This window comes from Capricornis sumatraensis, chromosome 14 (genome assembly GCF_032405125.1).
Source record: "Capricornis sumatraensis isolate serow.1 chromosome 14, serow.2, whole genome shotgun sequence".
Classification (NCBI taxonomy): Eukaryota; Metazoa; Chordata; class Mammalia; order Artiodactyla; family Bovidae; genus Capricornis; species Capricornis sumatraensis.
The window spans coordinates 73,456,816-73,477,636 of record NC_091082.1 but is presented as its reverse complement, the minus strand read 5'-3'; the positions used below and the strand labels follow the sequence as shown (position 1 = coordinate 73,477,636).

The 20,821-nt window shown below is 40.1% G+C and overlaps 1 protein-coding gene across 1 annotated transcript in view; it reads right to left on the bottom strand.

Annotated features, from left to right (window-relative positions):
* The window catches only part of SWT1 (SWT1 RNA endoribonuclease homolog), a 95,331-nt gene that overhangs the window by 22,951 nt on the left and 51,559 nt on the right, over positions 1 to 20,821 (bottom strand). Inside the window, exon 15 of the mRNA XM_068986415.1 lies at positions 8,366 to 8,497. Within this exon, the coding sequence (XP_068842516.1) occupies positions 8,366 to 8,497 (132 nt within the window). The remainder of the gene's footprint in view (positions 1 to 8,365; positions 8,498 to 20,821) is intronic.

Here is a 20,821-nt window from a genome sequence, read left to right as displayed (position 1 = left end):
TGGCCAGCCAACTGAGATCCCTCATGCCACAAGGCATGGCCAAAAAAAAAAAAAAAGCCCATAGCAATCATGTAGTATGATGGTCCTATGGTACAGAGGCGCAGCACGATACAGGAAATTTCAAAACATTAAAAATGCTTTTTTGCTTCGCCAGGTATTCCCATTTTCTCTCCTCTGCTCTTCTAGTCCTTCCAACAGCACTGAAATTAAACTGTGTATATTAAATTCTGTCTGAAATGGCTAAAGTGGCTCCTGTTTTCCTTCTGGTACTTTGTTACCAGAAGAGTTATTCAGTTTAATACTGGAGAAACCAGCACCACTTATTTTCTTTATTCTTGGATCTACATATTCTAAGGGAGAAACAGCATCATACATAGCTGTTTGTCCCTCTCTGTGTTTCATACATTAGCTAGGACAGCACCCTAACTTCATAGATTACAACTGGTATGTGAAATAAGTCTTTTACAGTGTTTACCAAGCTAGTTCCTTAGATGAGTATATGATAAAGTCAGTGAATTCCATGTAGCTAGAGCTGTACCTCTTTCGCTGCAAAACTAGTTTCTTAGTTGTACTGGCTATCAAGAGAGTGGCCAACAAATTCCTTAAATCAACAGATGGGGTTGTGGATAGAAATACTGCAGTGCTGCTGCTGCTGCTGCTGCTGCTGCTAAGTCGCTTCAGTCATGTCCGACTCTTGCGACCCCGTAGACGGCAGCCCACCAGGCTCCCCCGTCCCTGGGATTCTCCAGGCAAGAACACTGGAGTGGGTTGCCATTTCCTTCTCCAATGCATGAAAGTGAAAAGTGAAAATGAAGTCGCTCAGTCGTGTCCGACTCTTAACGACCCAGGGACTGCAGCCTACCAGGCTCCTCCATCCATGGGAGTTTCCAGGCAAGAGTCCTGGAGTGGGTTGCCATTGCCTTCTCCAAATACTGCAGTGAGAGAAGTTAATTCCATATTTTAAAGAAGTGTCTACTCCAGTGAAGACAAATCACTGCCGCCTTCATGATGGAAGGGATCTGAATCACTGCCACTGTGGTTTGATGATTCCTTAGGGAATACTGCCTTATAGGATGCTTAGTATTTGCCTCTTCTGTTGGAAATTTGGGCTCTCAACAGTGGTAGTAGCCAGAGCAGCCTTAATGAGAAGAAGTCCCACATTTGAGCTCAAGTTGGCTGAGAGCCCAAGCTGCCACTGTCCCTTTGCATAACAGCTCACTGACCAAATACTCGGGTGGGTAGGTGAAAAGGCTGATTGATATCCACAGGACAGCCGATCCTGTCCATTTGATTACTGACAGTCTCCTCTGCAGTGGGTAGCCTTTGATGAGCATTCACATGGGACACAAATACTCTCATACTCTATGCCCATTATACCTCTATGTGTCCATTACACATCTCTTTTCCAGATTTTCCTGTCACTAACTCTCCAACTTTGTACTTTCCAAGTTTCCAAACAAACCAGTAGTCACTGTTTATTGATCAACGTTGATTTATTTCCCTGGTCATTTCTCCAACAGTGCACAATTGCAACAGTGAAATTTTAAGTCTCTAGGGAAATGGCAACCCACTCCAGTGTTCTTGCCTGGAGAATCCCAGGGACGGGGAAGCCTGGTGGGCTGTCTATGGGGTCGCACAGAGTCGGACATGACTGAAGTGACAGCAGCAGCAGCAGCAGCAGCAGCAGCAGCAGCAGCAGGGATTAGTATTAACTCAGATCTAGTAACTTCCTAAAAGGTTTATTTCACTTCTTCTAGGATACAGTCACCCTGATAAACGAATGCAAATCCTTTTACAGAAGATACTACCTTGTACTCCAATGTGGGGCTTATCAGGCGGTGCTAGTGGTAAAGTACCCGCCTGCCAATGCAGGAGACATGAGACGTGGGTTCGATTCTGAGTCAGTAAGATTCTCTGAAGGGGGGCACGGCAACCCACTCCAGTATTCTTGCCTGGAGAATCCCACAGACAGAGGAGCCTGGCAGGCCACAGTCCATAGGGTCACAAAGACTCGGACATGACTGAAGTTGACTTAGCATGCATACATGCACATACTCCAATGCTGTACAAAGTACTCACACTTTTTCAGCTAGTTACCAAAAGTTTAAATAAAATATGCATAAAATACAATCTTTAATATAAAAATATATTTTTGATGATTCTACTTGTTTTAGCTCAACAATTAAGTTGGGGAAAATATATAGCTACGTGGTTGTCAAAAACTAAACTAGCTTAATGTTAGCAAAAAAGAAACATTAATTGGAAAATTTATAACTTATACTTCCAGTTACATTATTATTACAGGTAATTATATGTTGATTCTTAAAGATTTATGCCTTAGTCACAAGGACTGGACCATCAGAATGTAACATAATTCCAGGGGTTTCCAATGTATAATAAATATTTATTATCTTCTATGTAAAAAACATTGTCCTGAGTTGGACTCAACCTCTTATATTACTGGAAACAGTTTTACTGATTGCATCACTTCTCACAATGGGTAGATGGTTTGGCCGAGTACAGTGTTAAAAGTTCTTTAGAGGCACAAGAGGATATTTCTCAAAATAGATTGAGACTAATCCTAGAGTCTAGGGTACACTCTAACTTTAAACCTTTTGTACAACTTTATAGGGAAGAATTAGAACTAATCATCTGCCTTTATCCATACATTCACTATATACTTACTATTTAAGTTAAAATTATTATGATCTCCCTTACTGAGTACCTTTGATTCCCCTTAAACCCCACCATTTCATTTATTTTACTTATGTTTAATTCCACTGATTTAATCAGACATTTATCCCATCTGCTTCTCTGAAAACTGGAATGGTTGGTAGTTTTAGCACTTCTAAGAAGACTTGATAGCAGCGAATTTTCAGTAAATATCAGATCAGTAAGTCATTAGGTATAAATAACCAGTTACAAAACAAAAGGAAAATGTTAAAGTATTGATTTTAAATAAAAACAACTCTATAAACAAATTATTTATCTCCAAGAAGTCATCTTCCTTTATATATGACTCTTTGATTCTGGTGTGATCAAAAAGTTTATAATGGGAAACATTTAACTCCATCACTGTTAAAAAAACTGGATTTTATTGACTAAAACAAAAGAACATTAACACCAAGAAATGCTTTAAGGGTAACAGGAATAACTGGCATTACAGTGCTGATATTTAGGATAAAAATAAAGGTCCTTATTGCCTATTCTTGAATTACAAATGCTAGGAAGCACACATAAGAGCTTCAGATATTTAAAATGAAATTAGTTATTTTAAAACATAAGTCATGAATGATCTGTTACCTTCAATAGCATTAAAGAGAAAGGTTAACTAAATACCAGCTAGTGCTGGATAATTCAGTCAGACTGATATGTGGATGGACATGGAACAACAGACTGGTTCCAAATAGGAAAAGGAGTACGTCAAGGCTGTATATTGTCACTCTGCTTATTTAACCTTTATGCAGAGTACATCATAAGAAATGCTGGGCTGAAGGAAACACGAGCTGGAATCAAGATTGCCAGAAGAAATATCAATAACCTCAGATATGCAGATGACACCACCCTTATGGCAGAAAGTGAAAAGGAACTAAAGACCCTCTTGATGAAAGTGAAAGAGGAGAGTGAAGAAGTTGGCTTAAAGCTCAACATTCAGAAAATGAAGATCATGGCATCTGGTCCCATCACTTCATGGGAAATAGATGGGGAAACAGTGGCTGACTTTAATTTTTGGGCTCCAAAATCACTGCAGATGGTGACTGCAGCCATGAAATTAAAAGATGCTTACTCCTTGGAAGAAAAGCTATGACCAACCTAGACAACACATTAAAAAGCAGAGAGATTACTTTGTCAACAAAGGTCCGTCTAGTCAAGGCTATGGTTTTTCCAGTGGTCACGTATGGATGTGAGAGTTGGACCATAAACAGGGCTGAGTGCAGAAAAATTGATGCTTTTGAACTGTGTTGTGGTATTGGAGAAGAAGTGTGGTGTTGGAAAAGACTCTTGAGAGTCCCTTGGACTGCAAGGAGATCCAACCAGTCCATCCTAAGGGAAATCCTAAGAAAAGAAAGAGCAGCTTAGCTAGAGTAGATGACATTAGTGAAGGCAGCTACAAACTCAGTTCAACACACACATTTTCATTCACTTCTTTAACTGAAGGACTTGATTAACAGCTTATTTATTACCAGTTCCTAAAATAACACCATAAATGATCTGCTCTAATAAGAGACATGGGTTCAATCTCTGGGTCAAGAAGATCCCCTGGAGTAGGAAATGGCAACCCAGTCCAATATTCTTCCCTCGAGAATCCCACGGACAGAGAAGCCTGGCAAGCTATATTCTATATAGGGTTGCAAAGAGTTGGACACAACTGAAGTGACTTAGCACAGCACAATAAAAAGAAACAGAGCTGATATATATTCACTGAGCATATAGCTCAAAAAAGGAAACTATTTCATTTTAGCAAGCATCCAAAATGTTAATGAATTTGCAGTCATTACAAATTTGAGTGTATTTTTCAATGTTTACACTGAACTACTTTAAAAGATTTTAAGATCACATAACACTTGACAAAATAATATAATTATTAACTTTTAATACATTTTGATTCAAATGTCCATTGTCTGAACAGTTAAAAAAAACCTTGCAATTTTAGTAGTTTCTGTTGATTAATAAATATTTAAATCGGCAAACTTTTTAATCATAATGCCCTCTACTGGTAGCTTAAGAAGTTCTGATATACTTACTATAGGAGGTTGGATTAATTTTTTTAAATGTGTTCCTGTACAAATTGCATATAAATCTCTTGGAAAGTTTGTTAAAAATACAACTGTTCTTCTCTACAAAATATCTACAGATATTGAAGTGATTTCAGTAAGTCTGAGATAGGATCTAGAACTCTGCATTAATAAGCAGAGAATCATTGGCTTGATTAGTTATACCAATACTCAATTTTTGAAGCGCGGTAACTTAATGAAAAGCTCTATGCTTCTTTTATAGACAGAGACTGAGGCTCAAGACAATTTCCCCCAGGTCACATGCTGAAAACCAGCAGAGCAACCAATACTTCCTTATTCCTTGAGCTGAAGTGAAGTCACTCAGTTGTGTCCGATCACTGCAGATGCTGACTGCAGCCATGAAATTAAAAGACACTTACTCCTTGGAAGAAAAGTTATGACCAACCTAGATAGCATATTCAAAAGCAGAGACATTACTTTGCCGACTAAGGTCCGTCTAGCCAAGGCTATGGTTTTTCCTGTAGTCATGTATAGATGTGAGAGTTGGACTGTGAAGAAGGCTGAGCGCCGAAGAATTGATGCTTTTGAACTGTGGTGTTGGAGAAGACTCCTGAGAGTCCCTTGGACTGTAAGGAGATCCAACCAGTCCATTCTGAAGGAGATCAGCCCTGGGACTTCTTTGGAAGGAATGATGCTAAAGCTGAAGCTCCAGTACTTTGGCCACCTCATGTGAAGAGTTGATTCATTGGAAAAGACTCTGATGCTGGGAGGGACTTGGGGCAGGAGGAGAAGGGGACGACAGAGGATGAGATGGCTGGATGGCATCACCGACTTGATGGACATGAGTCTGAGTGAACTCCGGGAGTTGGTGATGGACAGGGAGGCCTGGCGTGCTGCAATTCATGGGGTCGCAAAGAGTTGGACACGACTGAGCGACTGAACTGAACTGAACTGATGTACACTTAAAGCAAAGAGTAACAAAACTCAACCAGCTTTAAAATTCTAGTGTTTATTTCTTTAGGTACCATTTTTGAAAGCAGTACATGCTACACCTTCTCAAACATGACTCCACATAAGAATCATCATGGGAGTGAACAAAAATGCTTACACACAGGTCCCACTCCTAGCGATTCAGATGGAATAGGTTTAGGGTTAGTGCCCGGCCTTTTTTTCTTTTTTTACGCTCCCAGGTGATTATAATTGGCCACTAGGGCTGAGCACCACTTAGGCCCATTGGTGCTCAACCTTTAGTGTGCACAGAATCAGGACACAGACCACCAGGCCCTACCCCCAGAGTTTTCAATTCAGTAGGCAGGGCAGGGTTTGAGAATCTACATTTTTAACAAGTTCCAGGTGGCTATGATGAGGCTGGTTCTGTGTCCACACTCTGACAACAAGTGGTTAAGCACACTGGCTAGTGGTCCTCAACATCTGCCTACACATTAGAATCACTTGGAGAAATTTTTAAAATTGTCATAGCCAGGCACACCCTCAGAATCAGAATCTCTGGGGTGGGGTCCAGGGGACAATATGTTTAAAGCTTCTAAAATTAAGAAGGGTTCTCTACAGCAAAGTCCATAAAACCTACCAAAGGATGTATAATGATTTTCTCAGTGGGTAATATAGTACACAGAATTTCCATAGCTTTTTGGACTAGAAACACGTCTGTCATGGCACAGAACAGCTCTGGATGTGTGAAATACTAGCCCACAGGATAAAGTGGAAACTGCTTTATGAAGCTGAAAAGACATTTCCCTCCAACCCCCATCCAGTCTCATCTTTTGCCAAACCCTCCCTCCCTCCACTACCTGTGTTCCTATTAAAATATTAGTAACTCTCTATTATAATTATCTGTTTTAATGTGACTGTTGGCACTATTTCTGCAAGCTCACTGGAGTCAGAGATTGCTTCTCATCTATCTTTGATTCCCCAGAGCCTAACATGATGCCAAGCATAGGTGGTGCTCAACAAACATTTGTTTAGTAATTGAAGACAGATTAATATCTCTACTTTCTATAGAAAAGGTAGTATGTCAAGCATGGCTTTTATGCAGTGTAGCATGTGAAACATCTTTTACACAGCTAAAATAAGAACCGAGTATTTCTTCTTCATAGAGCTACTTTTATGGAATATTATTGCCTTAAATTAAAAAAAAAAAACAAAACCTATGTGCACTTAGAGATGAAATTTAACTTAGGATCTGTCCCCTCTTCAGTCAGTAACTTAAGAGTAGCAAAAAGCTTTGGTAACCTTTCATTCTAAGAATTATATTAGCCAAGCGATCCAAAAAGAGGTACAAATGCTTCACACATTAATGAGATGATGTTTCCAAAAACTGTTAAAAAGAAATAAGCAAAATAAAAAATTGCTGTTGTTTTAAAAATCCAAGTTTTTAAAACTTTGACTTGTTAAAATCACATCAGCTTTTGGTTTTGTTTTTTAATTGGTAAAGAACAGCATTCTTCTCAGAGCAAGCTGTATGTCTAATTCAGATCAAGCAATTTTGGCATAAAGAAAAAATAACTGCAAGTAATCTCCTTTAATGCCACAAAAGAAAACATCTGACTTCACACTAGAAAGATGGCATGGTCACTTCTATACCTTTCCAGAACTATGTTTTCTATATACTTCATAAATATTTAATAATCACATACGAATTAAGTCTCAAAGCACTGAAAGACTAAGTTGCTCCTCAAACTTTCTCAGTTTGTGGTACTGTGAGACTGTATTGGATGAAATCAACCATATTAACAAATATTAGCATGTTTTTTCTTTTAAAGGGCAGTGATAATTACCTTAGCATATACTATTTTTTATTCTGGAGGAGGAAATGGCAAACCATGCCAGTATTCTTTGCCTGGAAAATTCCATGGACAGAGGAGCCTGGTGTACAGTACAAGGGGTTGCAAAGAGTCAACACGACTGAGCAACTGAGCACTCACACACATTCAACACGTAATTGCTGAGTGCCCATTATGTGCTGGTGAAGACTCTTAGGAGTCCCTGGAACTACAAGGAGATCCAACCAGTTCATCCTAAAGGAAATCAGTTCTGAATATTCACTGGAAGGACTGATGCTGAAGCTGAAACTTCAATACTTTGGCCACCTGATGTGAAGAACTGACTCATTAGAAAAGACCCTGATCCTGGGGAAGACTGAAGGCAGGAGGAGAAGGGGATGACAGAGGATAAGGTGGTTGGATAGCATCACCGACTTGATGGACATGAGTTTGAGCAAGCTCCGGGAGTTGGTGATGGACAGGAAAGCCTGGTGAGCAGAAGTCCATGGGGTTGCAAAGAGTCAGACATGACTGAGAAACTGAACTGAACTGAACATCACGTGTCAGGCACTGTTCTTGGAGCTACAGTTATGCAGTAGACAAGTTCCTTATGAAGCCTACAATCTAGCCAATTTTTTTCTAGAAAGGAAAAAAGTAGATACATTTTTGTGGTCCAGATGATCAGCTGAAGCAGGCATTCTCTGCAACAGAGGGAGACAAGCTCAGTCTAAAAGCTACTAGTTTATGAAACTTGCTGGAAGACTCCCACCAACTCTGAAAAAGCCGATAAACCTAAAAGAAAGAGTAAAGTAAGAAATAAATGAAATCTTAAAACTAAGTAGTATTTACCTCTGAATTCCTTCCAGAATATCTTTAACAGCTGCCATTAACTTTTGAAGATATACAAATGCTTCTTCAAATGATGCTATCTTTGAAGACGTCAGAGTTGAATTTGAATCCAACCTTTGAAACACATCCATGCTAAAATAGAAAGGAAAAAAAATGCTCATAGGAACACACGCATATTTACTGTATGTAATTCAAGTGTTTCGACTTCGAATGTATAAAATAATGTTTATAACTTATAGCTCATAATGTTGATCTGTTTAAATGAGAAATAAAAGAAATGTCCAGACATCCATTCATGCAAAGAATAGGGGTCAACAACTATATAGGTCTAATAGAAAGTAATACTGTAAAAACTGTGTGAATAATGTTTCACTCTAAGAGACCATAAGAGATAGAAGGGAAGTAATGCTATCAATCCATATTCAAGTCAGTACGTAGTAATGACCGTACTCTCATTTACAAGGATGAAGAAAAAAAAATCACACATCAGACTTAGTTTGCTGAAACTGGATGTTATAAATGTTCATACACTTTGTTCTGATAATTCCAACTTTAGAAACAGGCATAATTAATAACTACCTCAATGTCCAACAATATTTTTAAAAAGTGTGAAGTAGTAAATTAGCTACCTGATGAAATACCAAATAACTGTTAAGATGAGGCTTATGCCATCTATGAAACAGAAAAATTAAGGTAAACAAAATGTACTCATATAACATAAAAAAATCATATAAAAACTCAAAACATATGTTGTATGGGTTGAACACTGTCCCCCCACCAAATTCATGTTCACCCACAACCTCAGAATGTGACCTTATTTAAAATAGATTTTTGCACATGTAAGTTAAGTTAAAATGAGGTCATGCTGGATTAGGGTAGACACTACCCTATGTGAAGACAAATGTAGAGACTGGACTGGAGTGATATATCTACAAATACTGCTGGCAGCTACTAGAAGCTGGAGACAGTCATGGAATAGATTCTCCTTCAGAACCTCCTAAAAGAACCAACTCTGCAGACACCTGGATTTCAGACTTTCTAGTCTTCAGACTAGACTGAATAAATTTCTGTCATTTTATTTTTCAATATTTTTATTGAAGTGTAGTTAATTTAGAATGCTGTATTTCTGCTGTACAGCAAAGTGATCCAGTTATACATATATATGTACATTCTTTTTAAATATTCTTTTCCATTATGATTTATGATTAGATACTAAACAATAGTCCACTGTGCTATATAGTAGGACCACGTTGTTTATCCTTTCCTTATATAAAAGCTTGCAGCTGCTAATCTCAGCCTCTTAGGGTTGTGCATAAGTGCTCTAGGACTTCCCAGCTGGCTCGGTGGTAAAGAATCTACCTGCCAAGCAGGAGACAAGGGTTTGATCCCTGAGTCAGGAAGATCCCCTGGAGGAGGAAATGGCAACCCACTCCAATATTCTAGCTTGGGAAATCCCATGGACAGAAGAGCCTAGCAGGCTACAGTGCAAAGGGCTGCGAAGAGTCAGACATGACTTAGTGACTAGTACTCAGAATAGTTTTATATGAAAAATAGTGCATGGTCCACCAGATTTTCAAATAAACATCTCTATGTGAAAGGCTCAAACATGAATATATTGAGAAGTTCTACAGTGACTCTGGTACACATTCAGGCACAACAAACAATGAAGTAGGCTTTAAAAACTATACAATGATAAAGTAATTATAAGCATTTTTCACTTACTGAAGGACTATAATATAAAGCGTAATATCCAGAAATTAACAAGAGCTCTGTAACATTCAACACAAACGCATGTATATTATAGGTCACTTCTACACCACATAAACTATTCAAAATATTTTCTAAATAAAAGAAAGATTGCTGCTGCTGCTGCTGCTAAGTCGCTTCAGTCGTGTCCGACTCTGTGCGACCCCATACACGGCAGCCCACCAGGCTCTGCCGTCCCTGGGATTCTCCAGGCAAGAACATTGGAGTGGGTTGCCATTTCCTTCTCCAATGCATGAAAGTGAAGTCACTGAGTCGTGTCCAACTCTCAGCGACCCCATGGACTGCAGCCCACCAGGCTCCCCCATCCATGGGATCCTCCAGGCAAGAGTACTGGAGTGGGGTGCCATTAAAGATTAAAATATCTTAAATATTGTTTATTTTTTATTTTTTCACTTTACAATATTGTATTGGTTTTGCCATACATTGACATGAATTCGCCATGGGTATACATGTGTCCCCCATCCTGAACCCCTCTCCTACTTCCCTCTCCATCCCATCCCTCTGGGTCATCCCAGTGCACCAGCCTGAGCAACCTGTATCATGCATCAAACCTGGACTGGTGATCTGTTTCATATATGATAATATACATGTTTCAATGCCATTCTCCCAAATCATCCCACTCTCGCCCTCTCCCACAGAGTCTAAAAGACTGTTCTATACATCTATGTCTCTTTTGCTGTCTCGCATACAGGGTTATCGTTCAGTTCAGTTGCTCAGTTGTCTCCAACTCTTTGCGACCCCATGAATCACAGCACGCCAGGCCTCCCTGTCCATCACCAACTCCCGGAGTTCACTCAGACTCACGTCCATTGAGTCGGTGATGCCATCCAGCCATCTCATCCTCTGTCGTCCCCTCTCCTCCTGCCCCCAGTCCCTCCCAGCATCAGAGTCTTTTCCAATGAGTCAACTCTTCACATGAGGTGGCCAAAGTACTGGAGTTTCAGCTTTAGCATCATTCCTTCCAAAGAACAACCACGGCTAATCTCCTTTAGAAGGGACTGGTTGGATCTCCTTGAAGTCCAAGGGATTCTCATGAGTCTTCTCCAACACCACAGTTCAAAAGCATCAATTCTTTAGCATTCAGCTTTCTTCACAGTCCAACTCTCACATCCATACATGACCACTGGAAAAACCATAGCCTTGACTAGACCGACCTCTGTTGGCAAAGTAATGTATCTGCTTTTCAATATGCTATCTAGGTTGGTCATAACTTTCCTTCCAAGGAGTAAGCGTCTTTCAATTTCATAGCTGCAGTCACCATCTGCAGTAATTCTGGAGCCCAAAAAAAGAAAGTCTGACACTGTTTCCACTGTTTCCCCATCTATTTCCCATGAAGTGATGGGACCAGGTGCCATGATCTTACTTTTCTGAATGTTCAGCTTTAAGCCAACTTTTTTATTCTCCTCTCTTTCATCAAGAGGCTTTTTAGTTCCTCTTCACTTTCTGCCATAAGGGTGGTGTCATCTGCATATATGAGGTTATTGATATTTCTCCCGGTAATCTAGATTCCAGCTTGTGCTTCTTCCAGCCCAGCGTTTCTCATGATGTACTCTGCATATAAGTTAAACAAGCAGGGTGACAATATACAGCCTTGATGTACTCCTCTTCCTATTTGGAACCAGTCTGTTGTTCCATGTCCAGTTCTAACTGTTGCTTCCTGACCTGCATACAGATTTCTCAAGAGGCAGGTCAGGTGGTCTGGTATTTCCAACTCTTTCAGAATTTTCCACAGTTTATTGTGATCCACACAGTCAAAGGCTTTGGCATAGTTAATAAAGCAGAAATAGATGTTTTTCTGGAACTCTCTTGCTTTTTCCATGATCCAGCAGACGTTGTCAATTGATCTCTGGTTCCTCTGCCTTTTCTAAAACCAGCTTGAACATCTGGAAGTTCCCGGTTCACGTTTTGCTGAAGCCTGGCTTAGAGAATTATCATTACCATCGTTCTAAATTCCATCTATATGTGTTATTACACTATATTGGTGTTTTTCTTTCTGGCTTACTTCACTCTGTACAATAGGCTCCAGTTTCATCCACTTCATTAGAACTGATTCAAATGTATTCTTTTTAATGGTTGAGTGATAATACTCCATTGTATATATGTACCACAGCTTTCTTATCCATCATCTGCTGATGGACATCTAGGTTTCTTCCATGTCCTGGCTATTATAAACAGTGCTGCGATGAACATTGGGGTACACGTGTCTCTTTCAATTCTGGTTTCCTCGGTGTGTATGCCCAGCAGTGGGATTGTTGGGTCATATGGCAGTTCTATTTTCAGTTTTTTAAGGAATCTCCACACTGTTCTCCATAATGGCTATACTAGTTTGCGTTCCCACCAACAGTGTATGGGGGTTCCCTTTTCTCCACATCCTCTCCAGCATTTATTGCTTGTAGACTCTTGGATAGCAGCCATTCTGACTGGCGTGAAATGGTACTTCATTGTGGCTTTGATTTGCATTTCTCTGATAATGAGTGATGTTGGGCATTTTTTCATGTGTTTGTTAGCCATCTGTATGTCTTCTTTGGAGAAATGTCTGTTTAGTTCTTTGGCCCATTTTTTGATTGGGTCGTTTATTTTTCTGGAATTGAGCTGCAGGAGTTGCTTGTATATTTTTGAGATTAACTCTCTGTCAGTTGCTTCATTTGCTACTAGATGGTTGGATGGCATCACTGACTCGATGGACATGACTCTGAGTGAACTCCAGGAGTTGGTGATGGACAGGGAGGCCTGGCGTGCTGTGATTCATGGGATCGAAAAGAGTCGGACACGACTGAGTGACTGAACTGAACTCCCATTCTGAAGGCTGTCTTTTCACCTTGCTTATAGTTTCCTCTATTGTGCATAAGCTTTTAATTTTAATTAGGTCCCATTTGTTTATTTTTTCTTTTATTTCCAATATTCTGGGAGGTGGGTCATAGAGGATCCTGCTGTGATTTATGTCAGAGAGTGTTTTGCCTATGTTCTCCTCTAGGAGTTTTACAGTTTCTGGTCTTACATTTAGATCTTTAATCCACTTTGAGTTTATTTTTGTGCATGGTGTTGGAAAGTGTTCTAGTTTCATTCCTTTACAAGTGGTTGACCAGTTTTCCCAACATCACTTGTTAAAGAGATTGTCTTTTCTCCATTGTATATTCTTACCTCCTTTGTCAAAGATAAGGTATCCATAGGTGTGTGGATTTATCTCTGGGCTTTCTACTTTGTTCCATTGACTATATTTCTGTCTTTGTGCCAGTACCATACAGTCTTGATGACTGTGGCTTTGTAGTAGAGCCTGAAGTCAGGCAGGTTGATTCATCCAGTTCCATTCTTCTTTCTCAAGATTGCTTTGGCTATTCGAGGTTTTTTGTATTTCCATACAAATTGTGAAATTATTTGTTCTAGCTCTGTGAAAAATACTGTTGGTAGCTTGATAGGGATTGCATTGAATCTATAGATTGCTTTGGGTAGTATACGCATTTTCACTATATTGATTCTTCCAATCCATGAACACGGTATATTTCTCCATCTATTAGTGTCCTCTTTGATTCTTTCACCAGTGTTTTATCATTTTCTATATATAGGATTTTTGTTTCTTTAGGTAGATATATTCCTACTTATTTTATCCTTTTCATTGCAATGCTGAATGGAATTGTTTCCTTAATTTCTCTTTCTATTTTCTCATTATTAGTGTATAGGAATGCAAGGGATTTCTGTGTGTTGATTTTATATCCTGCAACTTTACCATATTCATTGATTAGCACTAGTAATTTTCTGGTAGAGTCTTTAGGGTTTTCCATGTAGTGGATCATGTCATCTGCAAACAGTGAGAGTTTTACTTCTTCCTTTCCAATTTGGATTCCTTTTCTTTTTCTGCTCCACTTGCTGTGGCCAAAACTTCCAAAACTGTGTTGAATAGTAGTGGTGACAGTGGGCACCCTTGTCTTGTTCCTGACTTTAGGGGAAATCCTTTCAATTTTTCACCATTGAGGATAATGTTTGCTGTGTGTTTGTCATATATAGCTTTTATTATGTTGAGGTATGTTCCTTCTATTCTTGTTTTCTGGAGGGTTTTTTATCATAAATGGATGTTGAATTTTTTCAAAGGCTTTCTTAGGCTTCCCTGGTGGCTCAGACGGTAAAGCGTCTGCCTGCAGTGTGGGAGGCCTGGGTTCAATCCCTGGGTTGGGAAGATCCCGTGGAGAAGGAAATGGCAACCCACTCTAGTACTCTTGCCTGGAAAATTCCAAGGACTGAGAGGCTCCTCAGAGCCTGGTAGGCTACAGTCCATGGGGTCACAAAGAGTTGGACACGACTGAGCAACTTCACTTTCTATTGAGATAATCATATGGTTTTTATTTTTCAATTTGTTACTGTGGTGTATTACATTGATTGATTTGCTGATATTGAAGAATTCTTGCATCCCTGGGATAAAGCCCACTTGGTTATGATGTGTGATCTTTTTAATGTGTTGTTGGATTCTGTTTGCTAGAATTTTGTTAAGGATTTTTGCATCTATGTTTATCAGTGATATTGGCCTGTAATTTTCCTTTTTTGTGGCATCTTTGTCAGGTTTTGGTATTAGGGTGATGGTGGCCTCATAGAGTGAGTTTGGAAGTTTACCTTCCTCTGCAATTTTCTGGAAGAGTTTCAGTAGGATAGGTGTTAGCTCTTCTCTAAATTTTTGGTAGAATTCAGTTGTGAAGCCATCTGGACCTGGGCTTTTGTTTGCTGGAAGATTTCTGATTACAGTTTCAATTTCTGTGCTTGTGATGGGTCTGTTAAGATTCTCTATTTCTTCCTGGTTCAGTTTTGGAAAGTTGTACTTTTCTAAGAGTTTGTCCATTTCTTCCAAGTTGTCCATTTTATTGGCATATAGTTGCTGATAACAATCTCTTCTGATCCTTTGTATTTCTGTGTTGTCTGTTGTGATCTCTCCATTTTCATTTCTAATTTTATTGATTTGATTTTTCTCCCTTTGTTTCTTGATGAGTCTGGCTAATGGTTTGTCAATTTTATTTATCTTCTAAAAGAATCAGCTTTTGGCTTTGTTGATTTTTGGTATGGTCTCTTTTGTTTCTTTTGCATTTATTTCTGCCCTAATTTTTAAGATTTCTTTCCTTCTACTAACCCTGGGGTTCTTCATTTCTTCCTTTTCTAGTTGCTTTAGGTGTACAGTTAGGTGATTTGACTTTTTTCTTGTTTCCTGAGGTATGCCTTATATTGTTATGAACCTTCCCCTTAGCACTACTTTTACAGTGTCCCACAGGTTTTGGGTTGTTTTCATTTTATTCATTTCTATGCATATTTTTATTTCTTTTTTGATTTCTTCTGTGATTTGTTGGTTATTCAGCAGTGTGTTGTTCAGCCTCCATATGTTGGAATTTTTAATGGTTTTTCTCCTGTACTTGAGATCTAATCCTACTGTATTGGGGTCAGAAAAGATGCTTGGAATGATTTCATTTTTTTTTAATTTACCAAGGCTAGATTTATGGCCCAGGATGTGATCTATCCTGGAGAAGGTTCCATGTGCACTTGAGAAAAAGGTGAAATTCATCGTTTTGGGGTGAAATGTCCTATAGATATCAATTAGGTCTAACTGGTCTATTGTATCATTTAAAGTTTGTGTTTCCTTGTTAATTTTCTGTTTAGTTGATCTATCCATAGGTGTGACTGGGATATTAAAGTTTCTCACTATTATTGTGTTATTGTTAATTTCCCCTCTCATACTTGTTAGCATTTGTCTTACATATTGCAGTGCTCCTATGTTGGGTGCATATATATTTATGATTGTTATATCTTCTTCTTGGATTGATCCTTTGATCATTATGTAGTGTCCATCTTTGTCTCTTTTCACAACCTTTGTTTTAAAACTTATTTTATCTGATATGAGTATTGCTACTCCTGCTTTCTTTAGGTCTCTATTTGTATGGAATATTTTTTTCTGGCCCTTCACTTTCAGTCTGTATGTGTCCCTTTTTTCAAGGTGGTCTCTTGTAGACAACATATATAGGGGTCTTGTTTTTCTATCCATTCAGCCAGTCTTTGTCTTTTGGTTGGGGCATTCAACCCATTTTTTACATTTAAGGTAATTATTGATAAGTATGATCCCACTGCCATTTACTTTATTGTTTTGGGTTTGAGTTTATACACCCTTTCTGTGTTTCCTGTCTAGAGAAGATCCTTTAGCATTTGTTGGAGAGCTGGTTTGGTGGTGCTGAATTCTCTCAGCTTTAGCTTGTCTGTAAAGCTTTTGATCTCTCCTTCATATTTGAATGAGATCCTTGCTGGGTAGAGTAATCTGGGCTGTAGGTTATTTTCTCTCATCACTTTATGTATGTCCTGCCATTCCCTCCTGGCCTGAACAGTTTCTATCGAAAGATCAGCTGTTATTCTTATGGGAATCCCCTTGTGTGTTATTTGTTGTTTTTCCCTTGCTGCTTTTAATATCTCTTCGTGTTTGATCTTTGTTAATCTGATTAATATGTGTCTTGGGGTGTTATGCCTCTAGTTTATCCTGTTTGGGACTCTCGGGGTTTCTTGGACTTGGGTGATTATTTCCTTCCCCATTTTAGGGAAGTTTTTAACTATTACCTCCTCAAGTATTTTCTCATGGTCTTTCTTTTTGTCTTCTTCTTCTGGGACTCCTATGATTCAAATGTTGGGGCATTTAACATTGTCCCAGAGGTCTCTAAGATTGTCCTCATCTTTTAATTCATTTTTTTCCTCTCTGTTTCATTTATTTCTACCATTATACCTTCTACCTCACTTATCCTATCTTCTGCCTCTTATTCTACTGTTGGTTCCCTCCAGAGTGTTTTTGATCTCATTTATTGCATTATTCATTATATACTGACTCTTTTTTATTTCTTCTAGGCCCTTGTTAAACCTTTCTTGCATCTTCTCAATCCTTGTCTCCAGGCTATTTATCTGTAACTCCATTTTGTTTCCAAGACTTTGGATCATTTTTACTATAATTATTTGGAATTCTTTACCAGGTAGATTCCCTATCTCTTCCTCTTTTGTTTGGTTTGGTGGGCATTTATCCTGTTCCTTTACCTGCTGGGTATTTCTCTGCCTCTTCATCTTGTTTATATTGCTGTGTTTGGGGTGGTCTTTCCGTATTCTGGCAGTTTGTGGAGTTCTCTTTATTATGGAGTTTCCTCGCCATGGGTGGGGTTGGGCGGGTGGCTTGTCAAGGTTTCCTGGTGAGAGAAGTTTGTGTCGGTGTTCTGGTGGGTGGAGCTGGATTTCTTCTCTCTAGAGTGCAGTGAAGTATCCAGTAATGTGTTATGAGATGTCAGTGGGTTTGGTGTGACTATGGGCAGCTTGTATATTGACGCTCAGGGCTATGTTCCTGTGTTGCTGGAGAATCTGCATGGTATGTCTTGCTCTGGAACTTGTTGGCCCTTGGGTGGTGCTTGGTTTCAGTGTAGGTATGGAGGCGTTTGATAAGCTCCTATCGATTAATGTTCCCTGGAATCAGGAGTTCTCTGGTGTTCTCAGGATTTGGACTTAAGCCTCCTGCCTCTGGTTTTTAGTCTTATTCTTACAGTAGCCTCAAGACTTCTCCATCTATACAGCACCGATGATAAAACATCTAGGTTAAAGATGAAAAGTTTCTCTACAGTGAGGGATGCCCAGAGAGGTTCACAGAGTTACATGGAGAAGAGGGAGGAAGGAGACAGAGGTGACCAGGAGGAGAAGTGGGGGAATCAAAAGAGGCAAGAGCAAGCTAGTCAGTAATCACTTCCCTATGTGCTTTCCACAGTCTGGACCACTCAGAGATGTTCATGGAGTTATACAGAAAAGAGGGAGGAAGGAGACAGAGGCGGCCAGGAGGATAAAGGCAGGGGGGATCAAAAGGAGAGAGACAGATCCAGCAGTAATCAGTTCCCTAAGTCTTCTCCACAGTCCAGAGCATACAACAAGATTCACAGAGTTTGGTAGAGAAGAGAAGGGGGAGGCAGGAGACAGAGGTGACCTGGTGGAGAAAAAGGAGAGTCCAAAGGGGGAGAGAGCAGTCAAGCCAGTAATCTCTCTCCCAAGTAAAAATGGTTACTGAAGATTGTATTCTCAAGGGTACAAAATTGATAACAAATACCAAAAAGCAAAGATTAAAAATCTAGAATAGAGGTTGGATTCTCAAAAATACAATATTAAAGAAAAAAACAAAGTCACAAAAATTATAAAATATATATATATATGAAGTTTGCTTTTAAAAATAGGGTCTTTTTTTTTTTTACAAAGTAATAGTAGGTTATAAAAATGAAAATTAAAAAAAATTTTTTTAATATAATAGTCAAAATATATCTAGGACTTTCTCTGATAGTGTTGTGGGCAGTGTGGGGTCAGTTCATTTTCAGATAGTTCCTTGATTCGGCTTATACTTCTCAAGATCTATAGGCCCCTTCCTATGTAGTCGGTGCTAACTACAGGGTTTTAATCTATTGTACCTGTCACTTCCAAGGCGGTTCCCTCTGTTTTTAGCTTCTTTTGTTTGCTGGCCTCTTCAGTGTCTAATTTCCGCCCTGACACAAGGGGGCAGTGGTGGACACTTTTTAAGGCTCACTTGTTCAGTCGGGCTGTGGGGAGGGAGGAACACTGCAAACAAACACTGGCATGTGCTCACAGTGTCTCAGCCACACTGGGTTTGCCCCCGCTCACTGCGTGTGTGCTTTCCCTGTCTACACTGCTTAGGCTCTAGGTTGCTCTGCTGGGAACTGTGTGAGGCCGGCCCTGGGTTGTATGCACTTCCCAGGTCTAAGTGCTCAGGTTCAGGTACTCGGGTACTCCACAAAGGCGCAGACTTGGTTGGGCTCGCATTTTGTGCCCTTCCCATGTCCGAGCAGCTCAGGTGACCAGGTGCTTGGTGAGCGCGGTCGCTGCAACTTATCGCCTCCCCCATCCCTGCTACTCAGTTTTCTGAGTGTACAACTCGTGCACCTTCTCAGGTGTGCTGTGTCTCTCTTCTGGGGGGCTGATCTCTGGCTGCGACTCTCCCGGCAGATGTCGATCGTCCCGAATCGCAAGAAGTCTTGGTTAGCAACGAAGCCTGCTTGCAGTTTGGTAGGTGATGCCTCTCTGGGGCTGCGATTGCCCTCTTCCGGCTCTGGCTGCCCTCACCTTCCTGTCTCTGGTGAGGGATGGACAGGTCTGCAGCCGGCTAGCTCTGCTCAATTCTTTGTTCTGTGAGCGGGCCTGGTGGTGTAGGGCTTTTCTCAGGATAGCTATCTCACAGTCTGGTTTGCTATCTCAAGTTAGTTCCCTCAGATTGCCCTCGGGGCGTTCAGGTCCGGTCCTTACTCTAAGCAACGCAGCCCCTGCCTCCCTGCCCAGCCCCCGCTTGCTAGTGGTGGATGCGGGCCTCTGCACTGCTTCTCCACGGGGAGTTACCGTTGGGCACGTAATCTGTGGGTTTTAATTATTTATTTATTTATTTTTCCTCCTGGTTATGTTGCCCTCTGAGGTTCCAAGGCTTGCCACAGACTCTCCAGTGAGAGTGTTTCCTGGTGTTTGGAAACTTCTCTCTTTTTTAAGACTCCCTTCCCGGGACGGATCTCTGTCCCTACCTCTTTTGTCTCTCTTTTTGTCTTTTATATTTTTTCCTACCTCCTTTCAAAGACAATGGGTTGCTTTTCTGGGTGCCTGATGTCCTCTGCCAGCATTCAGAAGCTGTTTTGTGGAATTTACTCAGTGTTCAAATCTTCTTTTGATGAATTCGTGGGGGAGAAAGTGGTCTTCCCGTCCTATTCCTCCGCCATCTTAGGACTTCCCCCTTAAATATTGTTTTTGCTTTAATATTCTTTCGCTTAGTGAAAGGCAAAGGAGAAAAGGAAAGATATACCTATTTGAATAGATTCCAAATAATAGCACAGAGAGAAAAGAAAGCCTTCCTCAGTGATCAGTGCAGAGAGATAGAGGAAAACAATAGAATGGAAAAGACTAGAGATCTCTTCAAGAAAATTAGAGATACAAAGGGAACACTTCATGCAAAGATGGGCACAATAAGGGACAGAAATGGTATGGACCTAACAGAAGAAGAAGATATTAAGACAAGGTGGCAAGAATACACAGAACTATACAAAAAAGATCTTGATGAAACATATAACCACGATGGTGTGATCACTAACCTAGAGCCAGATATCCTGGAGTGCAAGTCAAGTGGACCTTAGGAAGCATCACGACAAACAAAGCTAGTGGAGGTGACAGAATTCCATCTGAGCTATTTCAAATCCTAAAAGACGATGCTGTGAAAGCGTGCACTCAATATGCCAGCAAATTTGGGAAACTCAGCAGTGGCCATGGGACTGGGAAAGGTTAGTTTTCATCCCAATCCCAAAGAAAGGCAATGCCAAAGAATGTTCAAACTACTGCACAACTGCGCTCATCTCACACGCAAGAAAAGTAATGCTCAAAATTCCCCAAGCCAGGCTTCAACAATATGTGAACTGAGAACTTCCAGACATCCAAGCTGGATTTTAAAAAGACAGAGGAACCAGAGATCAAATTGCTAGCATCCGCTAGATCATCAAAAAAGCAAGAGAATTCCAGAAAAACACCTATTTCTGCTTTATTGACTACGCCAAAGCCTTTGACTGTGTAGATCACAACAAACTGTGGAAAATTCTTAAAGAGATGGGAATACCAGACCACCCAACCTGCCTCCTGAGAAATCTGTATGCAGGTCAGGAAGCAACAGTTAGAACT